The sequence below is a fragment of the Gallus gallus genome, chromosome 10 (genome assembly GCF_016699485.2).
Source record: "Gallus gallus isolate bGalGal1 chromosome 10, bGalGal1.mat.broiler.GRCg7b, whole genome shotgun sequence".
Taxonomy (NCBI): Eukaryota; Metazoa; Chordata; class Aves; order Galliformes; family Phasianidae; genus Gallus; species Gallus gallus.
In genome coordinates this window covers 2,105,994-2,121,133 of record NC_052541.1, presented here as the reverse complement: position 1 = coordinate 2,121,133, position 15,140 = coordinate 2,105,994, and the positions used below count along the sequence as shown (strand labels likewise).

Sequence of the window (15,140 nt, the reverse complement as noted above, 5' to 3'; positions counted from 1 at the left end):
GCAGGTTCTAGTTCCATCCTGATCCCAGTGCTGTCAGTGCTAGCTACTTCTAAAGAGGGATCAGATAGTAGGGAGGAGACTTGATCAAATAAAGCCAAATGGCTTTATTGACTTGCTGACTTTGAGCCCTTCCAAATACCTGTTTTTTCTCTCTCTTTTCATAGCAATCACTGCAGTAACTTCAAATATCTGTCTTGGTGGCCCTGAAGGCCCACTCAAAGTTTTCCAGTGAGCATGTCCAGCCAGGTACCCAATTCGTCTCTGAACATTTTCAGCCAGAAAATGAGCGTCCCGTTGATATCAAATACTTAATTACACTGGCAGCTTGTGCACTGGGAAAACATCAGGCAGACTAGCAAAGATTAGGTAATGAGCGACAATAGAGATGTATGAAGCACGTCAGTTCTGTTGATGAGAGATCCCTGTTCTCCCACTCCCACATCTAATTTCACGTGTCTCTGTCTTGCTGTCCAGGTTTTATTGGGATTTGACCATGCTGCTGCTGATGGTAGGGAACCTGATCATCATCCCTGTGGGCATCACTTTCTTCAAGGATGAAAACACTACCCCATGGATTGTCTTCAATGTGGTTTCGGACACGTTCTTCCTCATCGACCTTGTCCTCAACTTCCGAACTGGCATTGTGGTGGAGGACAACACAGAGATCATCCTAGACCCGCAGAGGATCAAGATGAAGTACCTGAAGAGCTGGTTTGTGGTGGATTTTATCTCCTCCATCCCCGTTGACTACATCTTCCTGATAGTTGAGACCCGCATCGACTCAGAGGTGTACAAGACAGCCCGGGCACTGCGCATTGTGCGCTTCACTAAGATCCTCAGCCTCCTGAGGCTCCTGCGGCTCTCCCGGCTCATCCGCTATATTCATCAGTGGGAGGAGGTGAGCAGTGGTTGTGGTGCACTTGCATCCTAAATCTTTTCTCCACTTATGATGGTATATTACGCAAAGGTGCTTTCATTGAACGCCCATTCTCCTGCTTTGTTCCAATGTGAATGCCGAAGAGTTGTGTCTTGAGTGTAATGCTTTGCTCTTAGCAGGTTCCCAAGAGGGCCTTCAGCATATTGTTACTTAGTCACTTGAGACTGTGCTGTCTCCTTCAGGGTCGTAATATATATAATCTGGGGAGAAGATGCATGGGCTGAGGTGAGTCTGCTGCAGACAGCGTGAAGTTATGAGCTGCCTGTGAGGAGAGCAGTTAGCATGTTGTAGGCCCCTCAGAGACTCAAGAGTACAGAGACAGCACAATGGAAAGGTCTAGAGACAGCTGGTTTGCAGAACCTGTGGCATTTATTTGCCTAGGTAACTTCTTTAACATCCTTAGGTCTTAAATAAATGGCTCAGTTATATATTTATAGCCTTCTCACTTTCTAAATTCTCTGACATGGTGTTTAGAGGAAGAGGAAAGAAGAACATTCTGCAGACAAATAGGGTCTATTTAAAAACATAATGATCTGGTGAGAAGCAAGAGCCCCACTAGCCTTTGTTGTTCCCAGAGGAATTCCAATATAGAATCATAGAATCATAGAATCACGGAACCACTTGGGTTGGAAGGGACGTCAAAGATCATGTAGTTTGAACACCCCTGCCGTGATCAGGGTTGTCAACCACAAAATCAGGCACCAGATCAGGCTGCCCAGGGCCCCATCCAGCCTGGCCTTAAACAGCTTCAGGGATGGGGCATCTGTGACTCCTCTGGATAGCCTGTTCCAACATGTCACCACCCTCTCAGTGAAAATTTTCCACTGATATTTAATCCAAATCTCCCTTTTTTTAGTTTAAAACCATTCCCTCTTGTCCTGTCATTGTCTACGCATGTAAAAAGTTGATTTCTCTCCTCCTTATAAGCTCTTTTTAAGTATTGGAAGTCTCCTACCTTTTCTTTTACAGAGCCTTCTCTTCTCCAGGCTGAACAAACCCAGCTCCCTCAGACTGTCTTTGTAGCAGAGATGCTCCAGCTCTCTGTGTGTTCATGGTACTCCTCTGGACCTGTTGCAAAAGCTCCACATCTTTTCTGAGCTGGTGACCCCAGAACTGAATGCATTATTCCGGATGGGGCCTCACAGTGGCAGAGTAGAGGGGGACAGTCATCTCCCTCTCCCTGCTGGCCACCCTTCTTCCAGGGCAGCTGAGGATACTGTTGGTATCCCGGGCTGCAAGAGCATGCTGGTTCATGTTAAGTTTTTCATCTACCAAGACCCCTAAGTCCTTCTCTGCAGTGCCGCTCTCAAGGAGTTCTCCCAGTCTATACTCATATCTGTGCTTGCTTTGACCCGAGTTATGAATCAGTTATGAATCATACAATGGCCTGGGTTGGAAAGGATCAGTCATGATCATCTAGTTTCAAGCCCCCTGCCATGTGCAGGGTCACCAACCACTAGACCAGGCAAATTAGATTCACATGGGCCCACTTTTCAAGCTTGTCCAGATCTCTCTGGATGGCATCTCTTCCTTCTGTCATATCAAATGCATCACTCAGGTTGGTGCCATCAGCCAACTTGCTGATGTCATTGAAAAGATGTTAAAGGATAGTGGTCCCAAGACAGACCCCTGGGGGACACCACTTGTCACCAGCCTCCACCTGGACACAGAGCTGTTAACAACAACCCTCTGGCTGTGACCATTCAACCAATTACTTATCCACCAAACTGTCCACCTTTCAAACCTGTATCTCCAATTTAAAGATAAGGATGTGCTGTGGAACAAGTTGTCAGGTTTCATGTGAGTGAAGCCACCACCTTACAAGTAGCTTGAAAATTAGTTATTTTTTTCCCATCTCTGTGCTCTCCAAAGCGGAGAGAAAGCTCCCTGCAGCTTTCTCCACATGCCAGTAGCATATTTTCAGGACAAGGAAAGCTGGTCAAGGCAATTTCATCTTTTCCATTTTTTCTCCACTGCTTTGGAGCAGAGGCTGACGCAGAGCATGATCTAATGCAGAGTGTGCTCCTGGGAATGTGAAGGGGAAGCAGCCATGCAAGTCATAGCTAGATCACACTGAGCTGTCAGAACACTAATTCATGACAGAGGTGAACCTTTTTCCTCCTTCCAGCATCACAGACTCGGAGAAAGAGTATTGGCACACACTTCACAAATTTCAGGCTTCGTCTTTGTAGCCTTATGATTTGTCAGTGTTTCACTTGCAGCAGACCACAATGGCTCGCTGAAGTTTGGGATGACTCTTGTACAGGTTGCTGTACAGATGTAAGGGGGGGAGACAGCTCCAGCCCTGAAGAATTCACTACTAGGTTAATTTGATTCATAGCACAGACAGACGGGAAGTGCATTGAGAGACGGAGACAAATGAAGCAGAAATGTCTTCCATGGTGTGACTCAGGAGCTTGGAGACTGAGCTGAGCAGTGAAATATCTCCAGCTCTGTTGTCTCATCCCTTGGTTGCTTTGCTTCTCTGTCCCCTAATCTGAGATAGGGAAAGGTGAGTTGATGACCTTTGAGTTGTCAAAGTGGGTCCTTCATACTGTTTTACAGGAAGCTACGGCAGCACAAAGCTCAGCACTTGCTCACTGCTGCTACTTGACTTCTTTTCCATAACATGGTTGAAGAGGAGTTGAATACATTTGCTTTCATTGTATTGAATTTTTTAAAAAACAGTGAAATGTAAGCAAATCAGCTCCCTTTCCCTGTCTCACTTCTCACACAGTTTCACTGAGCAGCCATGTGTAATTTCACTCTCATCAAGCAGAAAGGTGGGGCATTCTGCCCATTTGCTGGCTGTTCCTGGTACCAGGGCTCAGCAGTGCTGGGTGCACTCTGGGTTCCTCCTGAAAAGCAGGCACCCTGGAGTGATGCAGTGCTGCAAGTGGAAGGGACAGATGGTGTTGGATTGCAGTTGGAGACTGCAATGCAGACTCTGTTATGCATTGCAGAGCCCAGCAGAGCAAACACGATTGTCTTTTTTCAAACAGGGCTCGACCCAAGCATCAGTTTTCCAATGGCAGTATGGTACTAGGAGGTTTTCTACCTTCTTGAAAGAGAGACAGAGACAAAGAGAAGGGGCAGTCTTTTGCCACTGGTGCAGTGCGTGCTACAAAATGACAAGGAGATGGGAAAGAGAAGTGCTTCTTCATCTTTGTGTGGGAGTAAGCTGTTGTGCTCCCTGGAGCCACGCTGACAGTTCTTGGAGCAATCACTGCTGCCATGGGAAACTTAGCTCCTTGCTTGTACCTACTGCTGAGACTGAGTCCTGCAAGAGGAGGAGAGGAGGATGCACTGTATGCAGAGATGTCAGTCTCTTTGCTCTGTCTCCTATATGAATGTTGCGTCTATGCATTAGTGTCAATGTGAGTGAGTACAGGGATAAGTGGTCACTTCCTGGGTTCACGAACAGCAAGCCTCTCTGTTTCTTCTCCTGCAATTGTCCATGCTCTGCATGAATTTATCACTCACTCTGCAGTGAGGAAGGAACAGCCTTCTGTAGGGCTGCAATGCTGTAAAACAGCCAGCCGCTCATCAGTTCCAGATCAATGCTAGTCATGAGTCTGTGGGCTCAAGAGCCAGTGGTTTGAAGTGCCTGCACTGTTCTGTCTCAGCAGTAGATCACTGCAACGTCCTCCCCCAGATCTGAACCAAGTGCTCTGGGGCCTGCAGCTTGGCAAACACCCTAAAGGAAAAAGACACCCAGAAAAACAATCCATTGCACTCATATTCACTGGAGTACGAAGAAAAGCTTAGTTCCAAATGTGGCGGTTTATTTGCATTATCCATTTTGCATGAGTTGTCCAAGGAATGAATTTACCAGTAGGGCAGAATATAAATAGAGTCTTTCTGAAGTGTCTGCCTGTATCTATCCTGCAGTCAGAGGCTTGACTGCAGTGTTGGAAGGCTTGGGCCTGGCGTGCCGTTGTGTTATAAACTTCACGGTCCGGGAGTTACCGAGTGCATAAGCAGAGATGCAGGATGCAGCCTGGATCTGGAGCTGTACTGCTCAGATTAAAGCCTAGGTGCTCCTGTCATACCTTGGTCCTAGCCATGGGAGCAGTCCAAAAATGGCCTAAGAGAAGATTACAAGACTACATGTGATCCCTGGAGCAGCTAGAGAACTGCTATGCTGGAACAGGGGCTACTGGACAGCCTGAGTTCTCAATACAGCAGCAAAAAAACCTGGAATCCTGCAGAATGTAGTATGTGCTAGCTGCACACACCCAGCATAACCCTGCTTCTCTGGCTGGCTTAGTGGCAGCCCAGGGGAGCTCTTGTCATCTTGGCCTTTGAAGCACTCTGGTGACTCTTCACAGAGTGGCTGGGCAGGCTTGTGGTTCTTGACATGTGAAAATGGGGGCACGCTGTGGCTCACAGACACAGGGAGCTGTTGTCTTTAAGAAACTGGTCCGAGAAAGCCAGCTCTGAATATCAGCATCTTAGAAACCTCATCCCAAGGTCACCCAGCTGAAATAATGAAAGCAGAATAATGCCATGTAACCCATATACCCAATCAAAATGCAGTGTAGACTGTGAGTGTTAGACAAAATTCCCTTTAAGTTTTCATGGGCAAAATTGATTGGATTTTTTTTTTTTTTCCCAAGAGCAGTTTGCTGAGCTTTCCCTATTTTATGCACAACATCTACCCCAGTGTTTGGTGCCAGGAGGCTGTAACCCATGTTTAAGATCAATCTATTGTGACTCATGAACAAGGGATGTTTATTGGGATACCAGTAAAGTCGTGCTCCTATAAATTGGTTTCCAAATAGCACATAAGCAGTGCTGGCCAAAACATTTTGATTTCAGAATCGTTGTGAGAAATTATGATGGGAAGGAAAGGAAATGGATGGTTTTCAAATATATCACAATGATGAGAGATTATCATAAGTGAGGGGATTTTTTGAGACTTGTGTCAGAAATAAAAGAAGTTACAATTTTTAATGTCAGTGGCTGGAATGTGAAGAAAAGGACAATTGATTGATATTTCAAACTCTTACTCCAATGTAAACATGGAAACCTTCCTGATTGCTGTCATTTTCTTCACTTGAGTGTCCACATTATACAGAAGTTTCAGAATAGAGGGAATACATCTTCTCAGGTCTGCTATTGGCCACAGATTGCATCATCTGAAAGATGACAGTGCTTTTAGGAAGACTCAGAGATATTCCAGAAATGGATCCAAGGTCTCGAGGGGTTATGTGGAAGAACAAGGAGAGAGCTTCCAAAGACTATGAGAATATGGCTCTCAATTGATTTTCATTTTCATTTGAACAACTAATTCCCCTCGGTTCTTCTGACCTATTTGTAGCCTTCCTTAAATTAAATTAAATTAACATGGCTAGTGGCCTGGGGGATGTAATGTTAGTCCAAATCCATAACTAGCTCCTGAAAGGGGAGGAGCTGGGAGAAATGATTGTACTCAAGCAGCACAGCGGGGTCCCATTCCATGAGCAGTTCAAAATAGCTTAGCAGATTTTTCATCGATATGATTTGCAATTCTGTCGCGTTAAATAGCGAGGCAGCCCCATGAGAGTAACTCATTAAAACCTCTGACCACCCTTGAGTAAAATCAGACTCAATAAACACGGGGAATGAGGCAGGGAGAGGGAGAACGGGCTGGGTTTCTTCCTTAGTTTGCATTACCTAATTTCTGAAGGCAGCATTATCAAGCATTTGTCTTAATGTCATTGCAAGAGCTTATTAGAATCATAATGCCTGTTGTGGTAATTTGCATTCTCTCTGCACAGTGACCCAAAACTGGAGCATCTTTTCCTTTTAGAAAAAATCCCGGCTGCGCTGCAATCAATAGCAAAAAAACTAACACTGACATATTAGAAGGAGGCTGCTGAAGATTTTACCCCGGCCTTTTCCATCGAGCTATTTTCTCCTGTGCAGAATGTCGTTGTGAGGAGAGGACAGATGACCGAAGTCGGCAGGTGTTCCTTATTTCTGTACAGACACTGCATCTCCCTCACTTGGCTGTGGACAGGTAGTGACCCACCCCTGCCCTGTGTCACCTCTCAAAGGAGAAAGACACCTGAAAATGTTTGTTTGGCAGAGTTTGTCTTCAGCAGGAGGCTCTGCTTCTGTAACACAAATTAAGCTTTCCACCTGTGCAATGGGAGTGCACAGTTACAAAAACAGTATCATAAAAAATCGCTTATAATGAATTACAAGGAGCAAGGCAAATATTTGAATAGCTGCACAGCTACAAAGGGTGCCATAAAAAGGAAAAAGCCTTTTCTATTTTTTGCAGTCACCTTCTGGCAGTGCTTAATGCGTCTCCTGTCAACCGGATGGTATGATACGGGGAATAGATGGCTTGAGGGGCTGGCAGTAGGGCGCAGAGCCATTTGTCTCTAGGTCAGTAGTTCAGATCCTGCTTGCAGCAAGTGAAAGCCATTTGCCATCTCCTAGCTGTTTTGTCTCTGATGTGTTCCTTGTAGACAGGTACCTGCGTGACAGAATCAGCTGGGGCTGGCCCTGGTAAGCCTCAGGCTCCCCTTTGTAGTAGCAGCAGTGGGGTTTCAGTTCCCCTGCACACCTGAAGTCCCTGTGGATCATGGCGTAGGGCATATAACAAGAGGGTCTTGCTGGCACCCAGCCTGCTGTTCCATGTGTCACAGGGCTGTCAGTCTGCTCTTTTACACTGCCCTGAAATTATAAAGGTTTTCAAAAGAGAAAGGCTGAGCTCCTAATGATCCCTAATCACTGTGATAACTGGTTGTTGCTCCAGCCTTTCATTTTCCTCTTCCCTCCAGCTCCTCCTAGCCTACTCCTTCCCTGGATGCTGTGTAAGTTGCCTTCCTCTCAAAGAGCTCACGTCCCCACATCTCTCTGCCAGCACCAGCTGCCCACAGCTCGACTCCCATATCTTGCAAGCTGCCTGTGTTCTGCTTCAGGCCATTGTTTTTGGAGAGGACTTTCTGGCAGGCTCTGTTATTGCTGTTGTGTCACAGTGACAGAGGGTCCTCAAAGGAGTCTGTTGTGAGGAGGTTCCTCCTGCAAGCAGTGCCATTTTCTAAGACTTTATATTGTAGAGGCTCTGTGTTGATAGGACATGCAGGATCCCTAGGCCCTCAGCATACTGATACAGCCTGCCACAGTGTGTATGTGATGTCTATCTACATACTGCTGGCATTAGGAACAACCAGTGCAGCTTTTGAAGCCACTCAGAGGGAGATTCCTGTTACCATTTGGGTTGCTGATCCACTGCCAAATCTGTTTTTGCATTAGCTGTATGGGAATAATGTTCTGACAGACTCGCACGGTACTTTAAGGCCAGCATTTCTGAGGCACGTTAGCCTTGGCAAGTGGGAGCAAATTAATTGCTCCCCTCATTGCAGCTTCTTCCAGGAAGGCACTATTGATTGCATTCATATCAAGTGAAAAACTGTAATGAGGTAGCTAAAGAGAGCAGCATTGCCTCACCTCACTTTTCTTATTTAGGAAGACAGGGTTGGAAGGGACTGTGCCACATCCATATGCCATGTGAATGAAGCAGGAGCTTAACTGTGGGAAAAAAAGGAAAAGAAAAAGAGAAAAAGAAGAAAAATGGGAAGGACAAAAGGGTATTGGAGAGTGTAAGGAGGAGCATGGCTGCATGCAGTTGCTTTTTACCGCAAGAGACAAATTTCAGCACATCTTCTTGTCTGTAGGCATTTACTGCACCCTGTGCCAAGTGCCGTCCTGTTGTGGGGCTCCAGGAAGGGCAGCAAGGCTCAGCCTCTCCTGCAGACTGAGCTCACTTGGACAGAGTGCAGTGTTCGGACCTGTGGCCCTCGCACCATCGCTAGATAATGCTGTGAGCTGGGGAATTCATCTGCCTTGCTGTACAAACGAGGTAGCCAAAGGCAAACTCTAAACTTTTAGAAGATGCCGTGCACTGAGGAAAGGGGACAGAGTGATGTCAGCTGTGCAGAAGAGGCAGGCCACATCCTGCCTGAGGTGTGCACAAAGGCTCAGTTAGCTGCGAGGGGCCACGCTGGCTGCAGGAAGAGGGAACATTCCTCCACAGGGCACCAAATCCGAGGCCAAGCTTTGGCTCTGAGCAGTTCTCACTTCCACACCAGAGAAAAAAGCTGCCAGCCACAGTTCAAGACTCTGCAGTAAACCATGTCCACCTACCACCAATATTTCCCTCTAAACTATGTCCCTCAGTACAACATCTAAATGTTTCTTGAGCACCTTCAGGATTGGTGACTCCATCACCTCTCTGGGCAGCCCGTCACAGAGCCTAACCACTCATTTCAGAGAAGTATTTCCTAATGTCCAACCTGAACCTCCCCTGGCACAACTTGAGGCCATTCCCTCTCGCCCTATCTTGTTATACAGGAGCAGTGGCTGACCCCCACCTCACCACAACCTCCTGTCAGGGAGTTCTAGAGAGCAATGAAGTCTGCCCTGAGCCTCCTCTTCTCCACAGCCCCCCATAACACTTGTGCTCCAGACCCCTCACAGCTCTGTTCCCCTCTCCAGACACACTGCAGGGCCCCAGTGTCTTTCTGGCAGTGAGGGGCCCAATACTGAACACAGCACTTGAGGTGCGGCCTCACCAGAGCTGAGCACAGAGGGATGGTCACTTCCCTGCTCCTGCTGGCTGCGCTATTGCTGACACAAGCCAGTCTGCTATTGGCCTTCTTGGCCAAATGGGCACACTGCTGGCTCGTGTTCAGCCAAGCATTGACCAATATTCCCAGGTCCATTTCCTCTACACAGTTTTCCAGACACTCTGCCCCAAGCCTGCAGTGATACACAGGATTGTGCCAAAAGTGCAGGACCCAGCACTTGGTTTTGTTGGACTTCATCCCATTGGCCTCAGCTCAGTGATCACAGCCTGTCCAGATCCCTCTGTAGGGTCTTCCTGTCCCCACTTCCTCCCAATTTGGTGTTGCCTGCAAACTTACTGAGGGTGCACTTAATGCCCTCATCCAGGTCATCAGTAAAGATATTGCGTAGGACAGGCCCCAGTACCGACCCCTGGGGAACACCATGCTAATACAATGCAAAATAGTCTTAACTTTCTTTGATAGTTTGAGGTGAAAGGAGGAAAAGATCTTTCTGGGGAAGGACAAGCTTCACTCCTTCATACACAGAGAAGTACGAAGGCTTAATGGGCAAGAGCCTTATTGATGAAGTTATTTTCTGAGCACCGCTGTGAAAAGAGCTGTTTTGAAGACAGTTTCAGGACATGCAATTATCCAGTTTGCCAGCTTAAGGCATTCAACGTAACCTCATTTTTATGAAACAGAAATCAATGTGGTAACTTTTTCAGAGCAGAGAGATGACATTTTATTCTTGCTTGTCCCACAAGGATGCATATTTTAAAGCTTTCTCTACTTCCTTAACTCCTCCTTCTCCCAGTTTTGATTAAGCAGGAACACCCCAAGGGCTAGAGGAAAGGATGAGGCATTTTCCACATTCCCAGTTGGAGTGAAAAATGTTTATGCAATCTTTTTGCAATGCATGGCAAAATTCTCCTTGTCTTTACAAAAAGGAACTTGGAACTGCATCTGTGACCTCAGTGCAAGAACCTTTTTTCGTTCCAATGCCGTGTCACCAGGCAAGAATTCCAATATGATGTTGATTATGCTGATCTTCAGCCCCGAGGTCCATTCCAAGGAATGAGTGTCCCCCATTCTTTGCCCTTCCAGCCTCGGTCACTTTGTCCTTCACAGTTAGGGATACTTTGGTAATGATTCCTGCCTTGTTTCTTCTCCCCTTCCTAAGCAGGAAGTCCTGCAGAACAACAGCAGCTGGAGCTGTGCACTGGATAATGTCTCTCCAGCTCATCAACAAGAGAACACATAGAATTGGAGAGACTAGTGTTAATTGCCCTGCTTTTGATAAGTATGCCTCCTCTCAAGTACTTCTACCCCTAGCACTTCCTAAAGTGTCTTGCACCACACACACGGTGTTTTAGTCAAGTAACAAATGTAAAACCAGGCACTGTTCCTGCTCTGTTGTAGAAGAACAGCCCTAACCCACTGTGGTACATAGATATCTTTACATTTTGTGGCTTTTCGTTATACTGTGCTATGCCTAATAGCATTTCTCTTGAACTGTTGACTTGAGATAGATGAGAAGAGGATGGTGTATCATGCTTACTTTGGATCTTTGGTCCCTGAGAGGCATGAGAGAAGGAGAAAATTTGTGAATGCATTTCTCGAGTTTGGATTTGCGTCAAGAAGAGAAGGTGATGGTCTTCAGAGTAAGCAATTGGACTTGGAATAGCCTGGGGGGAAATACGGAGGTCAGGGCCGAGACCTGGAGGTGACTGGGGACAAATTGGAAAAGAAGTGCTTGGTGCAGCACTGTGTGCAGCAGGCTCAGGAAGGGGAAGAGTTGGGGTCTGCAAAATGCAGCCCAGTGCTGGGGTGGTGCACAGGGCCCTACCCCAGGAGTCTGCCCACATGGAGGGTTGCATGGGGGAACCTGCAGCAGGTGAACTTGGAGAGAACCTCTGTGTGCTGGCAGTGACAAACAGTCAGACAAGCAGCAGCAGTGCCTCCTTGTAAACACTGGGAGTAAACTGTGAGGATAATGTCTCTTAAAAGCAGCTGACAGGCCTGCTCTTCCTCAAGTCCCTGGAGGGGGTGGAAAACAGTTAAGATGCAGCAGCTGTGTTTGTTGTGTTCTTTTTTTTTCTTCTCATTTATATATTTTTTTTCACCCAGCAAACTACCGGGTGTTAATTCCTCTTGATTTGCTGCATCTCAGTGCAGCCCAATTTGGAAAGGCTGTCCCTCAAATAGGGTTGATTAGACTCCTCTCCAGTATGCATCACCCAAACATCCACTAATTCCACTTTATCCCATCAGTGTGCCTGGCTTTTCTGATGCTACAAAGAATTAAGCTGGAATTGTCTAGTTAATTATATAAATTGTGTGCAGCCAAAGTCCAGAGGTGTCTGTCAGGGCCCAGCAGTGACCACCAATGAAAGACCTTATGCAGAGAAGCAATTTCTACTCATTGTCTCACCACCACAATCGAAACTGAGTGAGAGAGAGAGAAAAAAAAGTGTGATTCAGGTTGATTGCACTTTCCCCAGCAGACTTTCCCCCTCCCCACAGGCTTGGCCTATGCATAAGCCTCGCTTCTCTGCATTCCAAACACTTCCACGAAGACCTGCTGCCTGCCAGTATATGCAGGCATCTTACCAGCTGGCTTTTTCAGCTGATAAATCATCCCAACCTTGTAGGTATGACAGAAGATGAATAAGAACTTTCTCCTTCAGCTCTCTGCCCTCCAGATCTGAAGACACATTTGCGTTTTGTCTTGAGAGTGAGGCAGACCCAGTCCAACTCTGGAACGGGAAAGAAAAACGGAGGAAGGAAGAGAGCAGAATGAGGAGGAAATGAATGATGGCAAAGGCCTGCTGCATCATCACGTCTGTCCTGGCACACAGCTATCTGATCTTCAAGGGCTGTTGTAAGATAAGTTTTAAATGCCTCTAGTAGCAAGACACTGTCACTTTTCCTGGGAAGTTCATCTTACAGCACTGCCTTACAGACCGTGAATGAGATTATTTCCAAATACAGGAGATTGCCTTGCTTAGCCAGGCTCTGACTGCTTTAGTCCACAGAGAGCATGTGTGCTGAAGAGTGGAGAACTGTGCTGTTTCCAGGTGGAAGAGATTGGTTTCTCCAGCACAGAAAGCAAAAGGAAAGATCTGTCATATCCACTGTGAGGGAGGGGACTGAGTGTAGCAGGTTGTAGCTCCATTTTGCTTTGCTGCCTTGTGCAGAGCTTCCCATGGATGCATGCGGGTAGAAACAGTGCATCTGTGCATTGGGAGAACTCGAAGAATCCTTGCTGGAGCTCCTCTCCTGACCCTTGGCAATGATGCTGCTGGAGACAGGATACACATGACGCTGCTGCTTCTCTTATTCAGATTTTCTCCACTCTCCTTGCCCTCTTCAAGGTCATTTCAGCAGTTGGCAGGGTAGGAATAATGCAGTCCATTTTAGGAAGATGGAAAAAACCCTTCAGTTTGCATCCTGGCTCACTGTGAGCGCTGGGAATGCAGACAATGAGGGATGGAGCCAGGCTGGAACATGTTCCTCTCTGGCCTTTACCCTTTCCATCCTTCCTGCCTTCCTGAGGCAGAGCATGCTGTGAGCTTCTGCAGGAGATGCTTCCTTTGAAAGGAACTTTTATCACAAAGCACTTGCCCCTTATCTGCAGACTTCAGATGGGGACGTGCTGCACAGAGTGCTGACTGGAGACACACAGCAGCTGGCAGCAGCTTTCCTTCTGCTGCTGAAGGGAGGCAGCTCCCTGGACCTTGCTCCCAGCCTGGCTGCAGCAGCGCAGCTGCCACGCCAGCCATGCACAGTCACAGGAGAGACAAACCTCCCCCTACATTCACCAGCATTGCAGAAAAATACGTGTGCATCTGCTGGCTTTGCTCAGTAGCACCACAGAAGGGGAATTTTACATGTCAGAGCTGAACGTACCCTCACCAAGTGTCCGTGTGTTTTGGTGAGACTTGCACAGTCCCTATGGAAGCTTGTAGTGTTTCCTCACCCTGCTAACTTGCCCCTTGGCGCTACAAGGGCAGTGCAGCAAGCTCCTGAGGGTGGAAATGCAGGGCTGCTCTGCCATTTCCTTGCCTGAGAAAAGATGCCCCAGCCTGAGCTGCAGGATGTGCTGCTTGTTCCCGCCTCATTCATTTTCCCCTCCTACCTTGACAGCCTGCAGATGGAGGGCAAGTAGCCTCACAGCCCAGCATTTGAACCTGATGAATTAATGGGATGAGGGAAGGAGTTGTAGCCAGTGCTACAATCAGCCATTTGAGTGAAGCTGTGCCTACTTTGATTCACTAGCAATTTTGGGAGTAATTTGGAGGAAAAGTTGCCGGCGTGTGTTCCCTCCTTCCTAGGGAAGAGGTGAGCTATAGGACATCATTCCAGATCTTGCTGTACTGTCTTAGGAGGGCAGAAATTGTTCTTGGGAGAGACCTCTCAGGTGGGAGAGGATGTTTGCATGTGACTGAAGTGGAAAGACATCAGGCTAAAAGGGATGGAGGATATTTTAATTCCCAACAGGACTAGGCCCCATGCAGTGGCTTCTTGTTCCCATCACTTATTTGTGGATGGTCCGGAGCTTACCCAGTCTGACAGCTAACAACCAGCCTATTGCCTCTGGGGCTGGCAGTTCAGCACACTGTGGGCTGCTTTCTGGAGCTGGAAGGTGGCAATGTTGTACCAATGAGCCAGCTTAATTGACAGCTGGCCCAGAAGAGGAGATATGCTGATGGATAGAGGCAGCTGCTAACTCCAGATGCCAGTGTTGGCATCAGAAAAGAGGCAGGAGAATAGACCAGGAGCATGCCAGTGGTGGGGAAATGAGTCTGGGACATAGCAGTGTGAGGGAGCTAGTGCATAATGGCGTTGGCAGCTTCTCTGCTTCCTACTGGGAAGACCCGAAGCCCCCCATTTAGGGTTTTCCCTAATATATTCTACCCCCCTCCCTCAACACTTTCCTCGTGAGCTCTCTTTTCACGTCCAGCAGGTCTGAAGAAGTACCCATTACCAAATGTTTTCTCATCAGTTTCATCAGGTATGTTTACATTCTCCACGAGGTTCAGTCTGCAGATGAGAGAGGGGATCCCTAATGAAGTCCTAATGTTCAGATCGTTTCTGCTTGGGAGAGTTAAGAAGCTCAGGCTCAAATACCAGTCACTTGCTAAAAATTTGAATGCAAATGTAATCCTTTTGGAGTGTGAGGTGCTTGGATTTTTAGGGAGTTCTGAAATATGATGATGCTGCAAACCCACCAGATATTCTTTTAAGTTTAGTGAAAGAAGATAAAACCTCTTGCTTATGAGATTTCAGCTATGTCAGGGACAGAACTGGGAAATCAGATCCCATAGTTTTGAATTCATACTAAGCCCTAAACTAATGGAGCAGGCTCATATCTGGGTTCTCCCACTCCAGTTTTGATCTGTGAAGAGGCTCAAGTTTGGTACTCTGCCTTTGCTTCATCCCATGCTGTTTTACCTAGTCTTTCTGAGGCTTCAGAACAGCTTTTCTCACCACATACTGCTCTAGCAGAACTCCTTGGCTGCAGCTTAACTCTCTATTTGCGTTGTGGATGAAGAGTACCTTAAACACAAATAAAGTAAGTAATAGTGTTATTTAGAACAAAGAATAACTTAGTTGTAGTGCTAAAGCTTGCTGAATTA

At 47.0% G+C, this 15,140-nt stretch overlaps 1 protein-coding gene and 1 long non-coding RNA gene across 5 annotated transcripts in view; both read left to right on the top strand.

Moving 5' to 3' along the window:
- HCN4 (hyperpolarization activated cyclic nucleotide gated potassium channel 4) overlaps positions 1-15,140 on the top strand; it is a 146,125-nt gene that overhangs the window by 76,602 nt on the left and 54,383 nt on the right. For all 3 annotated transcript variants that reach the window (XM_425050.8, XM_040706600.1, XM_040706601.1), the window contains one exon: positions 475-898. In XM_425050.8, coding sequence (XP_425050.6) covers positions 475-898 — 424 coding nt within the window. The remainder of the gene's footprint in view (positions 1-474; positions 899-15,140) is intronic.
- Positions 10,502-13,154, top strand: LOC121111605. Of its 2 annotated transcripts, none has more exons than XR_005862718.1 (3): positions 10,502-10,643; positions 11,031-11,147; positions 12,189-13,154. It is a non-coding gene; the product is annotated as an uncharacterized LOC121111605 (long non-coding RNA). The 2 variants fall into 2 exon arrangements; XR_005862717.1 differs by having other exon boundaries at positions 11,031-11,162.